Source organism: Vigna unguiculata, chromosome 1 (assembly GCF_004118075.2).
Source record: "Vigna unguiculata cultivar IT97K-499-35 chromosome 1, ASM411807v1, whole genome shotgun sequence".
NCBI classification, from domain to species: Eukaryota; Viridiplantae; Streptophyta; class Magnoliopsida; order Fabales; family Fabaceae; genus Vigna; species Vigna unguiculata.
Window position 1 is genome coordinate 34115628 of NC_040279.1, and position 14506 is coordinate 34130133.

A 14506-nucleotide genomic window follows, 5' to 3' on the forward strand; every position below is an offset into this window, starting at 1 on the left:
ACGAAAAGTGAGTTATTAATCTTTTTTAAATTCTTGACCTTAATGAGGTTTTTTTTTATTAAGTTGATAAGGAATTGTAATTCAATAGAGTATACTTAACGTTTAATGTTTAATGTAAGATATTGGTGTATAACTTTTTATGATAAAGATTGATGACCATGAAGAAGAGGAGAATCATTATTCTTGAGCTTAATGAAATAAGAGAGTGGGGTGATGAAGTCGAATCTTAACATATTCATCCAACTAGCTTTCTTATTTTAAAAATACCAAAAACTATTGTAATGTTTAATGCTAACTTCTCTTTTAAGTTTTGGTTATTTAATCTCATTTCATGTTTTATGGTTTGTTTTGTGCCTAGTAGTATAAAGTTGATATGGTTCTTAATATGCGATGATGTTTTCTAAACAATCATTTACAGAAAGTGCATCGGTGCATAGTAGTATCAAAGTGTCGTATTCATAAGGATTTAACAAGTATATTGATAGTTAGTTTTTGAATTTTGATAAATAGTACATCTAAATATTGATAGTAGTAATTATATAGATTGAGCGGAGCAGGGACTTTGATTGGATTTCATCTCATTTTCTTCAACTGCACCACTACTATCTTGTCTACTTAATATGCAAATTATTTAATATCCTAGAGTAGGCCCATTTCTGCAGTCTAAAACCTAAGGACTTTAAACCCAATATGATTTCTCCACTCCTGATTGAATGAATCCTTGCTTTACTGTGCAAGACTCCTTCATCTTGAACACCCTCTAAATCTTGTGGAAGCTTATAGTAAGACAATGATGGTCTGATTGGGCCTCAATTTGAGACTAGTCTTCCAACTCAATCAAAACTAGTGAAGTACGATGAGTTGTCAATTCATTCAAACAGTTGAGACCAGTCTTCCAACTCAATCCGCAAAAGTAAAATAAGATGAGTTGTTAATTCATCATTAAGCATAAATCAAGCCACAAACTATTGAATAAAAGCATAAATAAATACTCAAGAAGTAGGAGCATAGATAATTAAAATTGATTACATCAAACCTGGACATGAGAGTTCAACTATTCATAGAATATTGTAATACAACTTCATCGGACATAGAATTTATAATAAAAGTATATCTCTCTAGCCTTAGAGTCATATTCCTGCTCTACTACTACATTTCTAACTCTCCACTCAATACTTAGAATGAGTAAATGGGGTATTTATTTATAGGAATTTTTTAGCAGTGCTCAACTCAACTTTTGGCGCTCAGCCACATGGGTTTCTTCACAGGTTGTTTTCTTTCTCAAATTAGCCCATTGTGTTAGTGTTTAACACTTGACCTTTACTTCTTGGGAGAGATTTCTTATCTACTCAACCTCATGGGTTGGTGCTCCAGATTTTCATGCAAAGAATGATTCCTCATGTAGTTCAACTCCAATTTGTTGTGCTCAGCCAGAAAGTTAAAATATGTTGTTCTGTCTTTTTTACTTTCATGGTTGTACCTCAATGACTTTGACTCAGCTGCATACTTGATATTTTCTCTCACATAATTATAAAACAACAAAATATCATTACAATTCATAAAATTCCATCTCTTAATACCTCATTTTGTATCTTACACCACATTCATGTGAATCCAATGCTCTTTACCAGAAAGTTAACAATATTTCAATGCATTTTTCACATTTTCAATTTTATAATTTTATATTAAATCAAAATGTTTTATTTAATGATAATTTAATCTTTTTAGGCTTAATAACTTTCAAAAGTCTAATAAATTTTAACATTTCTAATTGAGTCCTAATAATTATTTTTAGTTTATGGAGTACTAAAAGTTTAAATATTTTTAATTGACTCCTTGTCATTTAATTTTTTTCACATAAGTATAAATTAATGAAAAAGATAACAATTACATCACCTAGTCAAAAGAAACATTAAACAACATGAATTCTATTTAAAAATATAAAAATTTTGATTACTTAATAAACCAGAAAATTTTAATAGGAACTCAATTGAAAATACGTAAAATTTATTAAAAATTTAAAATTTAATTAAGTCATATTTAAAAACTAAAATAGAAAATATTTAAATTTTTAATGGAGTTAAGCATCAATTTAATTTTTTTTATCATTCTTCAAATATGTTTTTACATGAAATAATTTTTTAATAAATTTATTACTAGGCTTAGATAAAATATTTTTTTCTTTTTACATTTAAATTGAGTTTTCTAATATTTTTATAAATATACTTATTACTATTCTTTGATAAGATTAATCTAACCATTTTTTTTATATTCATCAATCTAGTCTGTCTAAACAAATTTAATAAATAAATATTTTATTTTAAATAAAAATATCTAAAAGCATCAAGAAGCAGTTTGTAATCTTTTTAATTTAAAACTGTTAAGTAAATATGATGGTTTTATTAGGCATGTATCAACTATTATATAGCTGAATAGAGTGCATATGATTAAAAGGATTTGATAGCAGAGCAATAACTATTAACAAAGAGAGTCTCATCCACATTTGAAGACTATTTTGATAAAAAATGGTCTTATACAACTATTACAGTAAATTATCCAAATGTGTTTTACCGTTAAACTCAAGTTTCACATGTCACGGATTTAAATTTTATTGCATTGCGTAAATAAGACTTAAGTGTGAGCAAGTCTTTATTTTTATTGAGAATAAAGTTTCAGTTGTAATATTTGGTTAGTTGTTTCTCTAATTTGCGATAGAGAAAAAATACATTCTTAGGTGAAATTAACACGGTGATGTATATCTAATTTCATTATGACTTTAATCCAATCACGTTATATTACTGTATTTGATTATCTTCCTTCTTGATCTTTTACTCTCTCTTTTTTTTCTCATATGTTTGTTTCTTCCAACAGAAATTTTCTGTGAAATTCCATAATAAAAACTTATAGTCGGTTGAATAGAAAGCTTTAAAAAGATGATTTATTTTTATAGAAAATTTAAAATATTTTATGTCAAGATATTTGTTTGGATCAAAAATTAAAAAAACAGAGAAATTTTATTAGAGATATTAGATTACTTAAATTAGGAAATCTTAAATTTTATCTAAAAGTATGGATTTCAAATCATTTATATTTTTAAATTCACTTTTTTTCCTTCATATACTTGTCTTAACTCGATATTGGATAGGATTTTTTTTTTTTTTTTTGACATTGAGACACTGTTGAGATGACTATTTTTCTTATTGATGTCAATTATAGTTGTTTTTATCTATGTTGATAGAAGTTATTTTGTAATATAAATTGTTAGATTTTTTTGAAACCATTGTTATTTCTTGATTAATATTAGTTAGGATTTTCTCTATCAATGTTGGAAACACTATATCTTTTTCATATATGAATTGAATTTCTTCAATTAACGTTTGTCAATATCAGTCGTAATTATTATTTTTATCATTAACATCAATGCATAAATAATTGTGATTGACATAAAGTCAATCAAAATCTCAATTTAACTAAAATATAACATTAACCAAAATTGATTTAAAAACATTATCAACATTGACATTTTTTAATTATTAACAATCATTTAATATTTAAATAAATGTTTATATTTGGTGGTAATGGAGAAATATTTTATTCAAACAATAAAACTAAAATTTACTAAATTTAAATTTCCTCATCCAAATAAAATATTTTAAAAAAATAATGTAAAATGTGATAATTAAATTTAATATATTTAAATATTTAAGAAATTGTGAGATTTTGTATTCATTATTTTGATATTTGAAAAAATTTAAAATACCATAAGTTCATGCCATAAAAGCATGTTAAGCAATATAATACTAATATAAATTATCATAATTGTATATAAAAGATAATGTGATTAGTCTTATTGGAATTGAAAGGTGACTTAGTTGCGGTTTTGTATTTTTCATATTTCATCTCTTTTTGGAATATAAAGGATTATTATTTTATTTGTGTTTGAGAGAATTGTTACTATTATTTTTTTGCTTTCTTTTTCTTTTCATAGGTCATCGGCGTTATTTACTACTGACACTTGTATATTACTCTTGGTAGTTAGTATTTCCTATACTATACTCAATATAGTTATAGTTCAATATTTCTTGTGTGTAAGTTACATAATATATCAAATTAATATAAAAAATTAATAAGTTACCCTAAAATAATTTCTGGTTCGGTCTTAACAAAAGTTAGTTTAACTTCACTAATATGAAACATGCTTACCTTAACCTTGGACAAAACAATTCCATTAAAGTCTTGAACCTAAAAAGAAAAGTAAAGAGCTTTCAAAAGAGAGCTTCAATCTATTATTACTCACGGTGGAAACTGCAATTAACAGACTCAGTCGAAAAGCCAAAATCAGGTAAAAAGGAGAATATGATGGTGTTTACAAAAGAATAAATCAGTGGTTCCAGCTTTACTCAATATAAACTGACAAAGTGATCCTCGGACCTCTGGTAAAATGTGATACATAAAACATGTCTATGAATTCTTAACCGCTTATTTTAACAAACTGAAAATTAATTTTACATGGCAACGAGACACCACATATCATAGCAAAAAGGCAATACTCTATCTCCACCACAGTCTAGACCAATAATAAACACAAGATAAATGAAATATATTATTCTGCATAACTTGAGAGTTCCCAGCACCAATATTTAATTATGCACACTAGTTACATACTTGAGGAGCATGGTGACAACGTCCCCTGATATCCTCCCTGCCTCAGTTTTCAGGTGATGGATCTTTGCTCCAGTATCTAGCTCAAGTCTCTTCACATTAGCACCAGAATCTCCACTACTCTGTATTCATAAAAATGAGACCATAATAATTAGAACAAGACACATTACAAAAGCTATAGTTATTTTATTTTACTGTAGTCAATTATAGACTTGCCTCTGACACTTTCTTTTGAAACTCGTACTCCAACTGAGCTCTGTACTCAGCAATTTCCTTTTCAGCCTCTTCTTTGGCCTGCTTCAGTCTAGCCAATTTTTCTAGCAAGGTACAATAATGATACTGATAAGTTCACCAATGAAGAGATTACACCAATATTCAGCGCAAGTTATAGAAGTACAATAAAGGAAAGGGAAAAAACAAAAGAAAATTATATAACCACTCCCATTTTTTAACTCTCGTTCTTATTATCGGATGTGCCTTAGTATGGATCATTAATTATTTAAGAAAAAAAAGATAATATTACATCAATCAATAGATTACACTAAACTACGTTAGAAAAATCAAGGATTGTCCATAGGGAGGAGGTGGAATAACTTATTATAGTAATAGTTAAAGAATTTGCTGTCTGATTATAATGAAACCAATAACTCAGACCTATATATGTAAATGAAAATATCAACGCAAAAGGGAAAGAAAGAGACAAGAATATGAACAATACCATTTTTTGCAGCATTGACAATCCTTTGGGCATCTTGTTCAGCCACCAGCAACTGTTGAATTCCACCTTGACCCCTGTTAGATGCCATTCTGTGATAAAATCAGTTGGTACCGATCAACATTTACGAAATTACTAAAATCTACAAATTAGACATAAAACAAGTCCTTCAGCAATTCAAACAAATTCCTTTGCAAACAAACCACCACAATCGCGACATGGAAATAACTACGCATAAGTTGTAACACAAAGACCTTGAGCTCAACAAATTAGACAAGTAATCCCACCGGAAACACTTCTCCTCACTCCAAAAGGAGGAGGCGGAGAATAATCATCAATTATGTACAACATTTCAATTTTAGACACTAGAGTAGAGTCTCCCCTAATTTACTTTTGTTCTCCCTTGGTGAAGTGATTCAATATACTTACAATGCTAATAAACTTAAATATGAAAACCTAATTCTCCTTTTTGCGATTTAAGACAACGATATCGTACAGAAAGCAGATCAAACACGCGCATCAAAACGCCAATTGAAAAACGACATATACAAATAATCCATGGTGATTATACATTGCATCAATCAGATGAAAATACATAGTCGATAACAAGCAGATGAAAAGCCAAGCGTTGATCATGTAATGAAAGCATAGAGAATAAAAAAGGATGAACGAGAAGAGGAAAACGAGTTGAGAATAGCATGAAAAACGCATGATATCTAAAAGGCCTGCATTGACATGGAAATCGTAGATCTGAAACGACGGAGAGAGAAGAGAAAGTACCGTATCAATTGGAGTGTGTCTTGGATTCAGAGAAAATCGGAGGTTGTGTGAGTGTGATAAACCTTTCTAACCGGCTGTGAACGAAAACCAGAGGACTGTTTTGCTGATTTGGTTTTTATTTACCCAATCAACACAAATTTTAAAAGAAAATAGTTTTATTCTTTTTCAATAACACTTTAAATGCCATTCTGTAATATTTAAAAGGTTAAAATACTTTATTTTTCATGTTTTTTTCAAAAATTTCAAATAGGTGTTAAGATTTTTTTTAGTCTTAATTAGATTCATATTTTTGAAAATGTATAATAGTTAGGCCAATTCCGTTAGTATGGTGTTAACGGTGTTAAAGATATGTCATGTGTTTTTAATATTTTTTAATTTTTTTTAATTTTTTTTAATTTTTATTTTTAAAAATTATTCATGCCATGTGTCACATCAATATTGTGCCACGTGTCAATCAGTAAGGTGACACGTGTCATGTCATTGTTTGAATCTCAATTTGGTCCATATTTTTGTTATTTTAATTATATTTCAATCCATTTTTTTTAATTTTCAATTTCATCCTCTCCAAATTGATATCAAATTTAACTTTTATATAAATTTTATAATGATATTTTTATTAAACATATTAATAATATTAAGTTTATTTTATATTTTGTTTTAAAATTTTAAAATATTTATTTTAACTTGTTACAAAATTATTTTAAATAATTTATATACAATTAGAGTTGGTTAAAAATTAACAATTTTATAAATTTAAATATAAAATTTTAAAACAATTTTGTAAAAAGTTAAAATAAATATATTTAAAAAATTTTAAAAGAATGGACTGAAATGTAATAAAAATAACAAATATATGAACCAAATTGAGATTCAGACAATGATTCGACACGTGTCACCTTATTGACTTGACACGTGACACAATACTGACGTGACACGTGGCATGAATAATTTAAAAAAAAATTAAAAAAATTAAAAAAAATAATAATTTTTTTTAAAAAAAATCAAAAATATGTGGAGCTGACACATGACACATCTTTAACACTGTTAACTCTATACTAACGGAATGGGCCTAATTGTTACACATTTTCAAAAATATGGACTTAATTGAGACTAAAAAAAATATTAAGACCTATTTGAAATTTTTCAACAAAAACATGAACCAAGGGAGTATTTTAACCTATTTAAAAAGATATATCACACAATTATTAATATAAAAAAAAATATTATACAGTGAACTCCGATGCAATGCATCTATTTGGGCAGGCCCAATTTGAAAGTCCATAACTGGAAGCAACCCTTGACTCCTGGGTTTCAGTTAATCCAAATTCCTTCCTCCTTGGGTGTTTCTCGTTTTCACGAGGAGGCCCATGCACAAATGATAAAAGGTTTATTTTAATCAATAAATCATTATCATGAGATAAAGTATATTTTTCCTTGAAATAAATTTGATGTGAGAGAATATGATTTGTTGACCACATATATAATAAATATTAATGATCCTTTTTTAACAAAATTTTAATTTCTAAAAGACTAAACCAATACACTTTTGACTTTTCAAACATTGAAAGAAAATGTTTATAAAATTTAATGTTGTTATCTGTGTGAAGCTTTAATCCAAGAATTCATTATTATTATTACTAATTTTTAAATTAAAAATGCGTAAATTTATAATTCTGAAAATTCAATAAAATTTTGAACCAATATTTTTTATCTTTTTTATTTTAATAAATTGAATTTGTAAAAATAATACAATCAATCTTCTATTTTTTACCAAATTATGAGTAACGTGTTGAAGTAAAATATGTTGGTTAATATCCATCGAAAGTAGAAATTAAGTCTGTATCAATTAAAACTCAAGAGATGCGTTTTTTAATTGTATATATTTGCTTATCTCTAGTCAATATACTTGAACATGTATATGATGATGATTTGATAATTATTTGTATAAGCAGATATTTTGTTTTAGTACATACATCACACAAAAAAAAAAAGACGTTTCTTTTTTTCGTATAAATTGTATTTCCAGAAATGACATTTTAAATAACTCTACCTTTAAGAAACTTATTTCAATAACATGCTTAAAATTTTATTAAAATCATTCCTTATATATAGATATTTTAAATTACAAAAAATATATAATATAATTAACTTTACGTAACAGTTATATATATATGGGATGAAGTCGTATAGTTGGTGTTCTTATTTACTTGTATGCTACGTACGCAAAATCTGCTTTCCTATTTTATAAAAGATTTATAATATCTCTTTCCTATATATGGTATTTCTTATAATATTATCAATGAATTGATAGATTTTAACGTTTGATAAGAAAAAAAAAATATTTATTTTAGAATATTTTTAAAATTAATATTCATGATTGACCCAAAACAATGGATTTGTTATTGAGGTACGTAATTTGGGCATAGGTCGAAGACAAATCACATTCACTTAACAAAACTTGTAGAATTTTTGTTAAATTTTATGAGTAAATGATAAAGTGATAAGAAAACGTTAGATTCAAGTTCAAGTGTTTGAATAAAACATTTTATAACTTCCAAAAAGTTCAAAATATATTAAGTTTGAATGGCTTCATTTTAAAATTGATTAATATTTGAATAAAATAATCTAGTATTAAAGCATAATTTCATTGAATAATATATATATTAAACATTCGTTCAAGTTTGCTTGATTTGAAAATTTTGACGTGGATTTAATTGATATGTAAACTTTAGAAATTATATAGGAATATTTATGTTTTTAAAAATATCTTTCAATTAAAAGTATCTAATATATATAAAGCAACAATACTTTTATGATAACAATAATTTATAATTTTTTATGTTGATAAATTTAATACTTATGATTTTAATTTGGATATACAGAATAACATTAATATATTTATCATGTTTTTAAAAGATATTATACACTTGTCAATATTAAAATATAACGTATCATATCTTAATATTTTTATAATAAACTATTATGGTTGTAGGATACGTGTCATACATATCGTATCCATACATTAACAAATAAAATACTTAAATTAATATTAATTAAGAAATAAGAAGCACCCTAACTTAAATTATTATATTATTTAGAATTGGAGACGATTCTTCTCTAACTAAATATCCTAATTAAAATTATAACTAAAAACCATAAAATAGAAAATATAAAGAAGGCTAAATTTAATATTAAACCTAATTTATTTTTAAAATAAAAATTTTAAACATCTAATTTTAAATAATTAAATTATCCTTATAAATTCCAAAATTTTAATTCAAACAACGTATTTTCTATAAAACATTTTAAAATTGTATTCTTTAAAAAAAATATTTTTATATATCTTTTTGTATCAAAGAAAACTTTACAAGAAGTCAAATCCATTGTAGGTTTTTCCCCAACTTTAGAGGTTGACATAAACTCTACGTAAGGAAAACAATTGCATCAACTCACTTGAGTTGAGCCTCAATGATAGAGTATCTAAAGTTTTTTTTGCGGGTAAATAATTTTAGAAAAAGTTTACCAAACACCAGATAAAAATCTTTGATACTTTGAAGTTGGAACAAAAACAAAAGATTTTACCAAATAGCAAATAACTATTTTTTATGTTTTGAAAAAAAAAATGTAATTAGAATTAGAAGTAGGTTAATGAACTTCTTTTCACCACAGTTGTTTCTGTTTCAGTTCACTTTTCAGAATTTATATCTCATCATTTCATGTCTTCTTCAACAAAAATCTACTCTTGAACTGCTAAGTTTACAATTTTCATTAAGTATTAAACTTCCATGGCCCATTTCTTATACTTATATATTCCTCGCTTCCGAGCATGTGAATCGTTGAGCTCGATTGAAGAAGAAAACGCTTCCCACAATAAACTTCCAATCCAACAAAAAGTCGCAATCGCATCACAACTTCACTAAAGACACCCTTGCACGACGCAAAAACGTTTTGTCCAAACTAAATTTGCACCTTGCATACACTTACCTTTTGCAATATCTTCGGTAATGACAAATATGTTTCGTGGGTAAAATGACGTGCACCCGTTTTCAAGGTACATATGAATTTTCATCTTTTAAGTTTGTTGTAATCTTTCAGCTCAAATCATGACAAATATTCAGAAAGTGTTACACTAACTTGTTGTTTAGTTTGTAAGTTTTGGTTTAAAATTTGTTCACCGCCTCACGTTGAAAATAAATAGACACTCTGGAAAGGAGTTTGGTCCCCGTCATGAATAAAGCATATAACGAGGAAAGACAAGGACGTCATGGATGAACCGGGAAAAAAGATACGCTATCTCAGTCCTATAAAAGTCCGCACTGGACCACACCACCTTCAATTCAGAACAGAAAAATTAAAAATCATGGACCACACAAATAGATAAATTCATTAATCGCGACACAGTTAAGTAGACACGGTACAACGATCTCGCTCTCAGAAACACCTCTTCACCACTACATGTGATCCCATCGTCTCAACGTATCATTCAAAAATTCCCGAAAAATAGGGCAAACAATAAGTTCGGTAAAACGACACGCCACGGGTCATTAGCGCACATGTAGGATAGAGGAGAGGATCGTGTAATGTAACGCTTAAAAAAAATGCATACACAAATTAACATGGACATGCATGTCTGTTGAAGGACGTTACTGCAAATAGTAAACATAAATAAATACACACAGTGACGAGGATGTACAAATCCCAAATCCAACATCCATCGAACACAATTAATTAAGGCTGTCTCCATATTACAGGTGTGGGGAGCTCCTGAATGACCCGAGAGCCTTTGCCGCTTGTGCTCTCAATACGTACTGGTGGTAGACTGCAGCAATGGTTGCACCGATGAAAGGTCCAACCCAGAAGATCCACTACCATTCCAAAACAATTTTCAGACTCAATTATAATTCATTTATCGGCCAACCATTAGTAACGAAATTTATTAGAAAATTATACTTTTTTTTGTCATTAATGTAGGTTACAAATATTATAATGACCTCTGTAAGTTAGTATATAGGATTCTCTGTAAAAACTTGTTTGTCTCTTTTACAAGCTTCATTTCAAGCTATTTTTTTTTCACTAAAATGTGACTAATTCCTTTTCAACTTTTTTATTTGATAAGTAATAAATATTATGAAACATTAAAGATCATGTAGTCAGCGTTAATTAGTTTAAGTAATAATTTGACTAATTAACAAATACTATAATTATTAATTAAATAATTGCAAAATATTTATCAATAAGAACATATTTATGGAAAGATAAAAAGTTATTTGTAATTTCAGCTTTATATTTGGAAAAATAAATAATTGTTTATAAACAAGTTAGTTGAATGTGAGAATTTATATATTAGACTTATTTCTTAACATTTTTTTTCTCTTTTTGTCTTCACATGCTGCTATTTTTTTCTGGAAAAAAAAAAAAAAACTGGTTTTATTTCATCCGGAAAAAAATAATTATTTTAAAGACCACTCTCGACAAACTTATCTAAACAAAAATTGATTCAATTATGACAGATTACAAAGACAGATTATACGTACATATTAACCCAAATTTTTGAAACACATCCAGTGAGAAAGAGAAGTACACTAGGACATATATAAACTGTTTGATCGTTATTTTTTTGTAACATAAAAGTTAACACAGAAAACTGAAATGAAATATGTGCATGTATCTCGTACCTGGTCATCCCATGCTTTCTCGTTGTTGAATATGACAGCAGGGCCGAAGCTTCTGGCGGGGTTGATGCCGGTGCCGGTGACAGGGATGGTGGCCAAGTGAACCATGAACACCGCGAACCCAATTGGAAGTGGTGCCAAAACCTGCATAAGTATTTGAGTCACTCAAGTTTCTGTATCAAATTAATGTGGTATAATTAAGTATGCATATTTTTAGTGTTCCAAGTTCCAACACTTGTTTCTGAGGATATGGTTACGTTGTGAGTGAAAGTAAAAAGAAAAACGTACGGGAACATGGGAATCTCTGGCTTTTCTCTTGGGATCGGTGGCGGAGAAGACGGTGTAGACAAGAACAAAGGTGCCAATAATCTCAGCGCCCAAGCCAGCGCCTTTACTGTACCCATCAGAGAGCAAGTTCACGCCACCCTTGTACCTGTTGTAGTAACTCTTCTGAAACGCCTTTACCAGCCCCACGCCACATATAGCTCCCAAGCACTGAGCCACCATGTAGGCGATTGCTCTCACCAGCGACACCTTCCTGGCCAGAAACAACCCGAACGTGACGGCGGGGTTTACGTGACCCCCGGAAATGCCCGCTGTGCAGTAGACGAGGACGAAGATCATGCCGCCGAAGGACCAAGCGATGCCGAGAATGCCGACGCCATCGCAGGAGTCGCCGACGTGGATCTGGTGGTTGTAGCCGATGACGGTGAGGATGGTGACGTAGAGGAAGAGGAGGGTGGCGACGAACTCGGCGATGAGGGCCCTGTAGAAGGACCACTTGCGGAGCTCGGCGGCGTCGTAGAATGGGGTTGGGGGTGGGTCGTAGTAGTCCTTGTGGGTCAACTCAGTTCGTACCTCGGTTTCTATGTCCTTGGCCATGGTTGTGAGAGTTAGCAAGTTTCAGCGGGGTTGTGTTAAGTGATAAGGTTCACAGGAAATGATGGAAGCAAGTGTATGTATATATATACAAAGGGAACATGGTGTACCGTGGCTTGAGCTTGAAGGGTGAAGTTAAATTTGGGGTTAACCAGAGTTGCTTTTCCATGGCTGATAACAAATTTCACTGTTACTCTGCCCCACTCACCCCACATTTGTACTTCTATGCTCCTGATTAACCCCTTTCGGTGTCTTCTGCTTAAAATTAATATATATATATATATATATATATATATATATATATATATGTTATTTGAAATTAGTAAAAATTAGAATTGGTATTTCTTAAAAATTTTGAATCAATTTAATTTTTTATCTTTAAAAATACCTAGACGAGATTTAATCATTTACATTCATTTTTTATTAAGTTTATTTAACACTTTTAAACGAGTTTCTCAACTGCTAAAATATGACAAAGGGTGGAAACAAACAAAAATACTATAATGAGATGTGGTTTAAACGTCAAGTAAACTTAATTAAATTCACCCATTTAAAAAAAATTAAATGACTAAATTCATTTAGAGAATTAAAGGACTAAATTCATACATTTAGATAATTAAATGACTAATTTCAAAACTAAAATTCAAATTTTACCAAAAATTCAAGGACCAAAAACATATTTAATCCTATATTTATTTATTTTATGATCCGACCCAAGTTTTTCCAACAGTATTGTTACGAACAACCACCGCGGTATTGTCTGCTTTAGATCAGCATGAAACTCCGTCACGGTTTTGTCCTTAAAAACATCTCAAAGCATGGAAGAAGGAAGGAGGAAGAAGTATTTTAAATTGTGCTTGACTTCAACTTTTAAGCGTGATGTGGGACTTATTGGGTGTACCATATATATATATATATATATATATATATATATATATATATATATATATATATATATATATATATATATATATATACTATTTTTCTTCAAATTTTTTATTTTGTTCGGGTGCCTAATTCATTGATATTCGTTCCGGTGTCCTTTCATTATCTCATCCCGAATTGGACAGTCTTTCCATTTACTATATAGAAGTTTAGGGAAGAAATACATTTGCATTTAGAAATAGTATTAATTTTGAGGTTAGTCAAATTTAACATTTTATTTAAATAATACTCTTACCATTTTAAATAACACTCTTTCTATTTTTGTTGTTTTAGATAATGTTTACTCTCTAGAGTCAATGGAGTTTAAGATTAACAATAATGAATATTTTATTTTAAAATATTTTACTAAAATAGTTTTACTATTTAATAAATGCAGAAGTGATAGAAAAAAAAGTAATTAGTTTGAAGAACAATCAACAATGACAATACGAGATAGTTTAGAATTTCTCGGAAAGAAAATTAGGAATGAGAATTTGGTCCCAGTATTACAGATAATAAATCCTACTTTTATTGTAAAAATTATAAAAAATCTGCATGCAGACTCTGTGAGTATAATTTTTTCACTTATGGGCTCGGTCACAAGCCTAAAACTGAAATATGTTGGATAGGTGAATTAACCAAAATAACTAAAAACATGAGAATTGTGAGACAGAGTAAGTATTTTTTTTCGTATTTTTATTTATGTTTTAAATAATATATTTATGTATAATTAACAATAAGTAATACAAAAAGATTTAAATTTAAAAGAATTTTAACTAATTATGTATTAATTTAATATTTATTGTCTTCGATGAATGAAATATAAAGAATCAATTCTAACTTGAAAATTATGGTGATGACACACAAGACCAGA

General features: G+C 28.6%; 2 protein-coding genes across 2 annotated transcripts; both read right to left on the reverse strand.

Annotated features, from left to right (window-relative positions):
- Nucleotides 1-4365: 4365 nt before the first annotated feature.
- LOC114180275 (V-type proton ATPase subunit G-like) lies at nucleotides 4366-6270 on the reverse strand. Its single transcript, XM_028066571.1, has 4 exons — nucleotides 6158-6270; nucleotides 5381-5469; nucleotides 4879-4979; nucleotides 4366-4784 (listed from the first exon to the last, which is right to left on the reverse strand). The coding sequence occupies exons 2-4, from the start codon at nucleotides 5466-5468 to the stop codon at nucleotides 4641-4643; spliced, it is 333 nt and encodes a 110-aa protein (XP_027922372.1). The 5' UTR covers nucleotide 5469; nucleotides 6158-6270; the 3' UTR covers nucleotides 4366-4640.
- Nucleotides 6271-10511: 4241 nt separating this feature from the next.
- Nucleotides 10512-12776, reverse strand: LOC114170172 (aquaporin PIP2-7-like). The gene is made up of 3 exons (XM_028055674.1): nucleotides 12118-12776; nucleotides 11833-11973; nucleotides 10512-11022 (listed from the first exon to the last, which is right to left on the reverse strand). The coding sequence occupies exons 1-3, from the start codon at nucleotides 12709-12711 to the stop codon at nucleotides 10903-10905; spliced, it is 855 nt and encodes a 284-aa protein (XP_027911475.1). The 5' UTR covers nucleotides 12712-12776; the 3' UTR covers nucleotides 10512-10902.
- Nucleotides 12777-14506: the final 1730 nt, after the last annotated feature.

Bases quoted from the DNA above. Each gene is read 5' to 3' on its own strand.
- LOC114180275 (XM_028066571.1), bottom strand. From the start codon at position 5,468: ATGGCATCTAACAGGGGTCAAGGTGGAATTCAACAGTTGCTGGTGGCT. The intron at 4,980-5,380 runs GTATTGTTCATA...GTACCTTGCTAG, and splicing joins TGTCAATGCTGCAAAAAATG to AAAAATTGGCTAGACTGAAG. The intron at 4,785-4,878 runs GCAAGTCTATAA...TTATGAATACAG, and splicing joins TTCAAAAGAAAGTGTCAGAG to AGTAGTGGAGATTCTGGTGC.
- LOC114170172 (XM_028055674.1), bottom strand. From the start codon at position 12,711: ATGGCCAAGGACATAGAAACCGAGGTACGAACTGAGTTGACCCACAAG. The intron at 11,974-12,117 runs GTACGTTTTTCT...ATACTTATGCAG, and splicing joins CCAGAGATTCCCATGTTCCC to GTTTTGGCACCACTTCCAAT. The intron at 11,023-11,832 runs GTACGAGATACA...TTGGAATGGTAG, and splicing joins AGAAAGCATGGGATGACCAG to TGGATCTTCTGGGTTGGACC.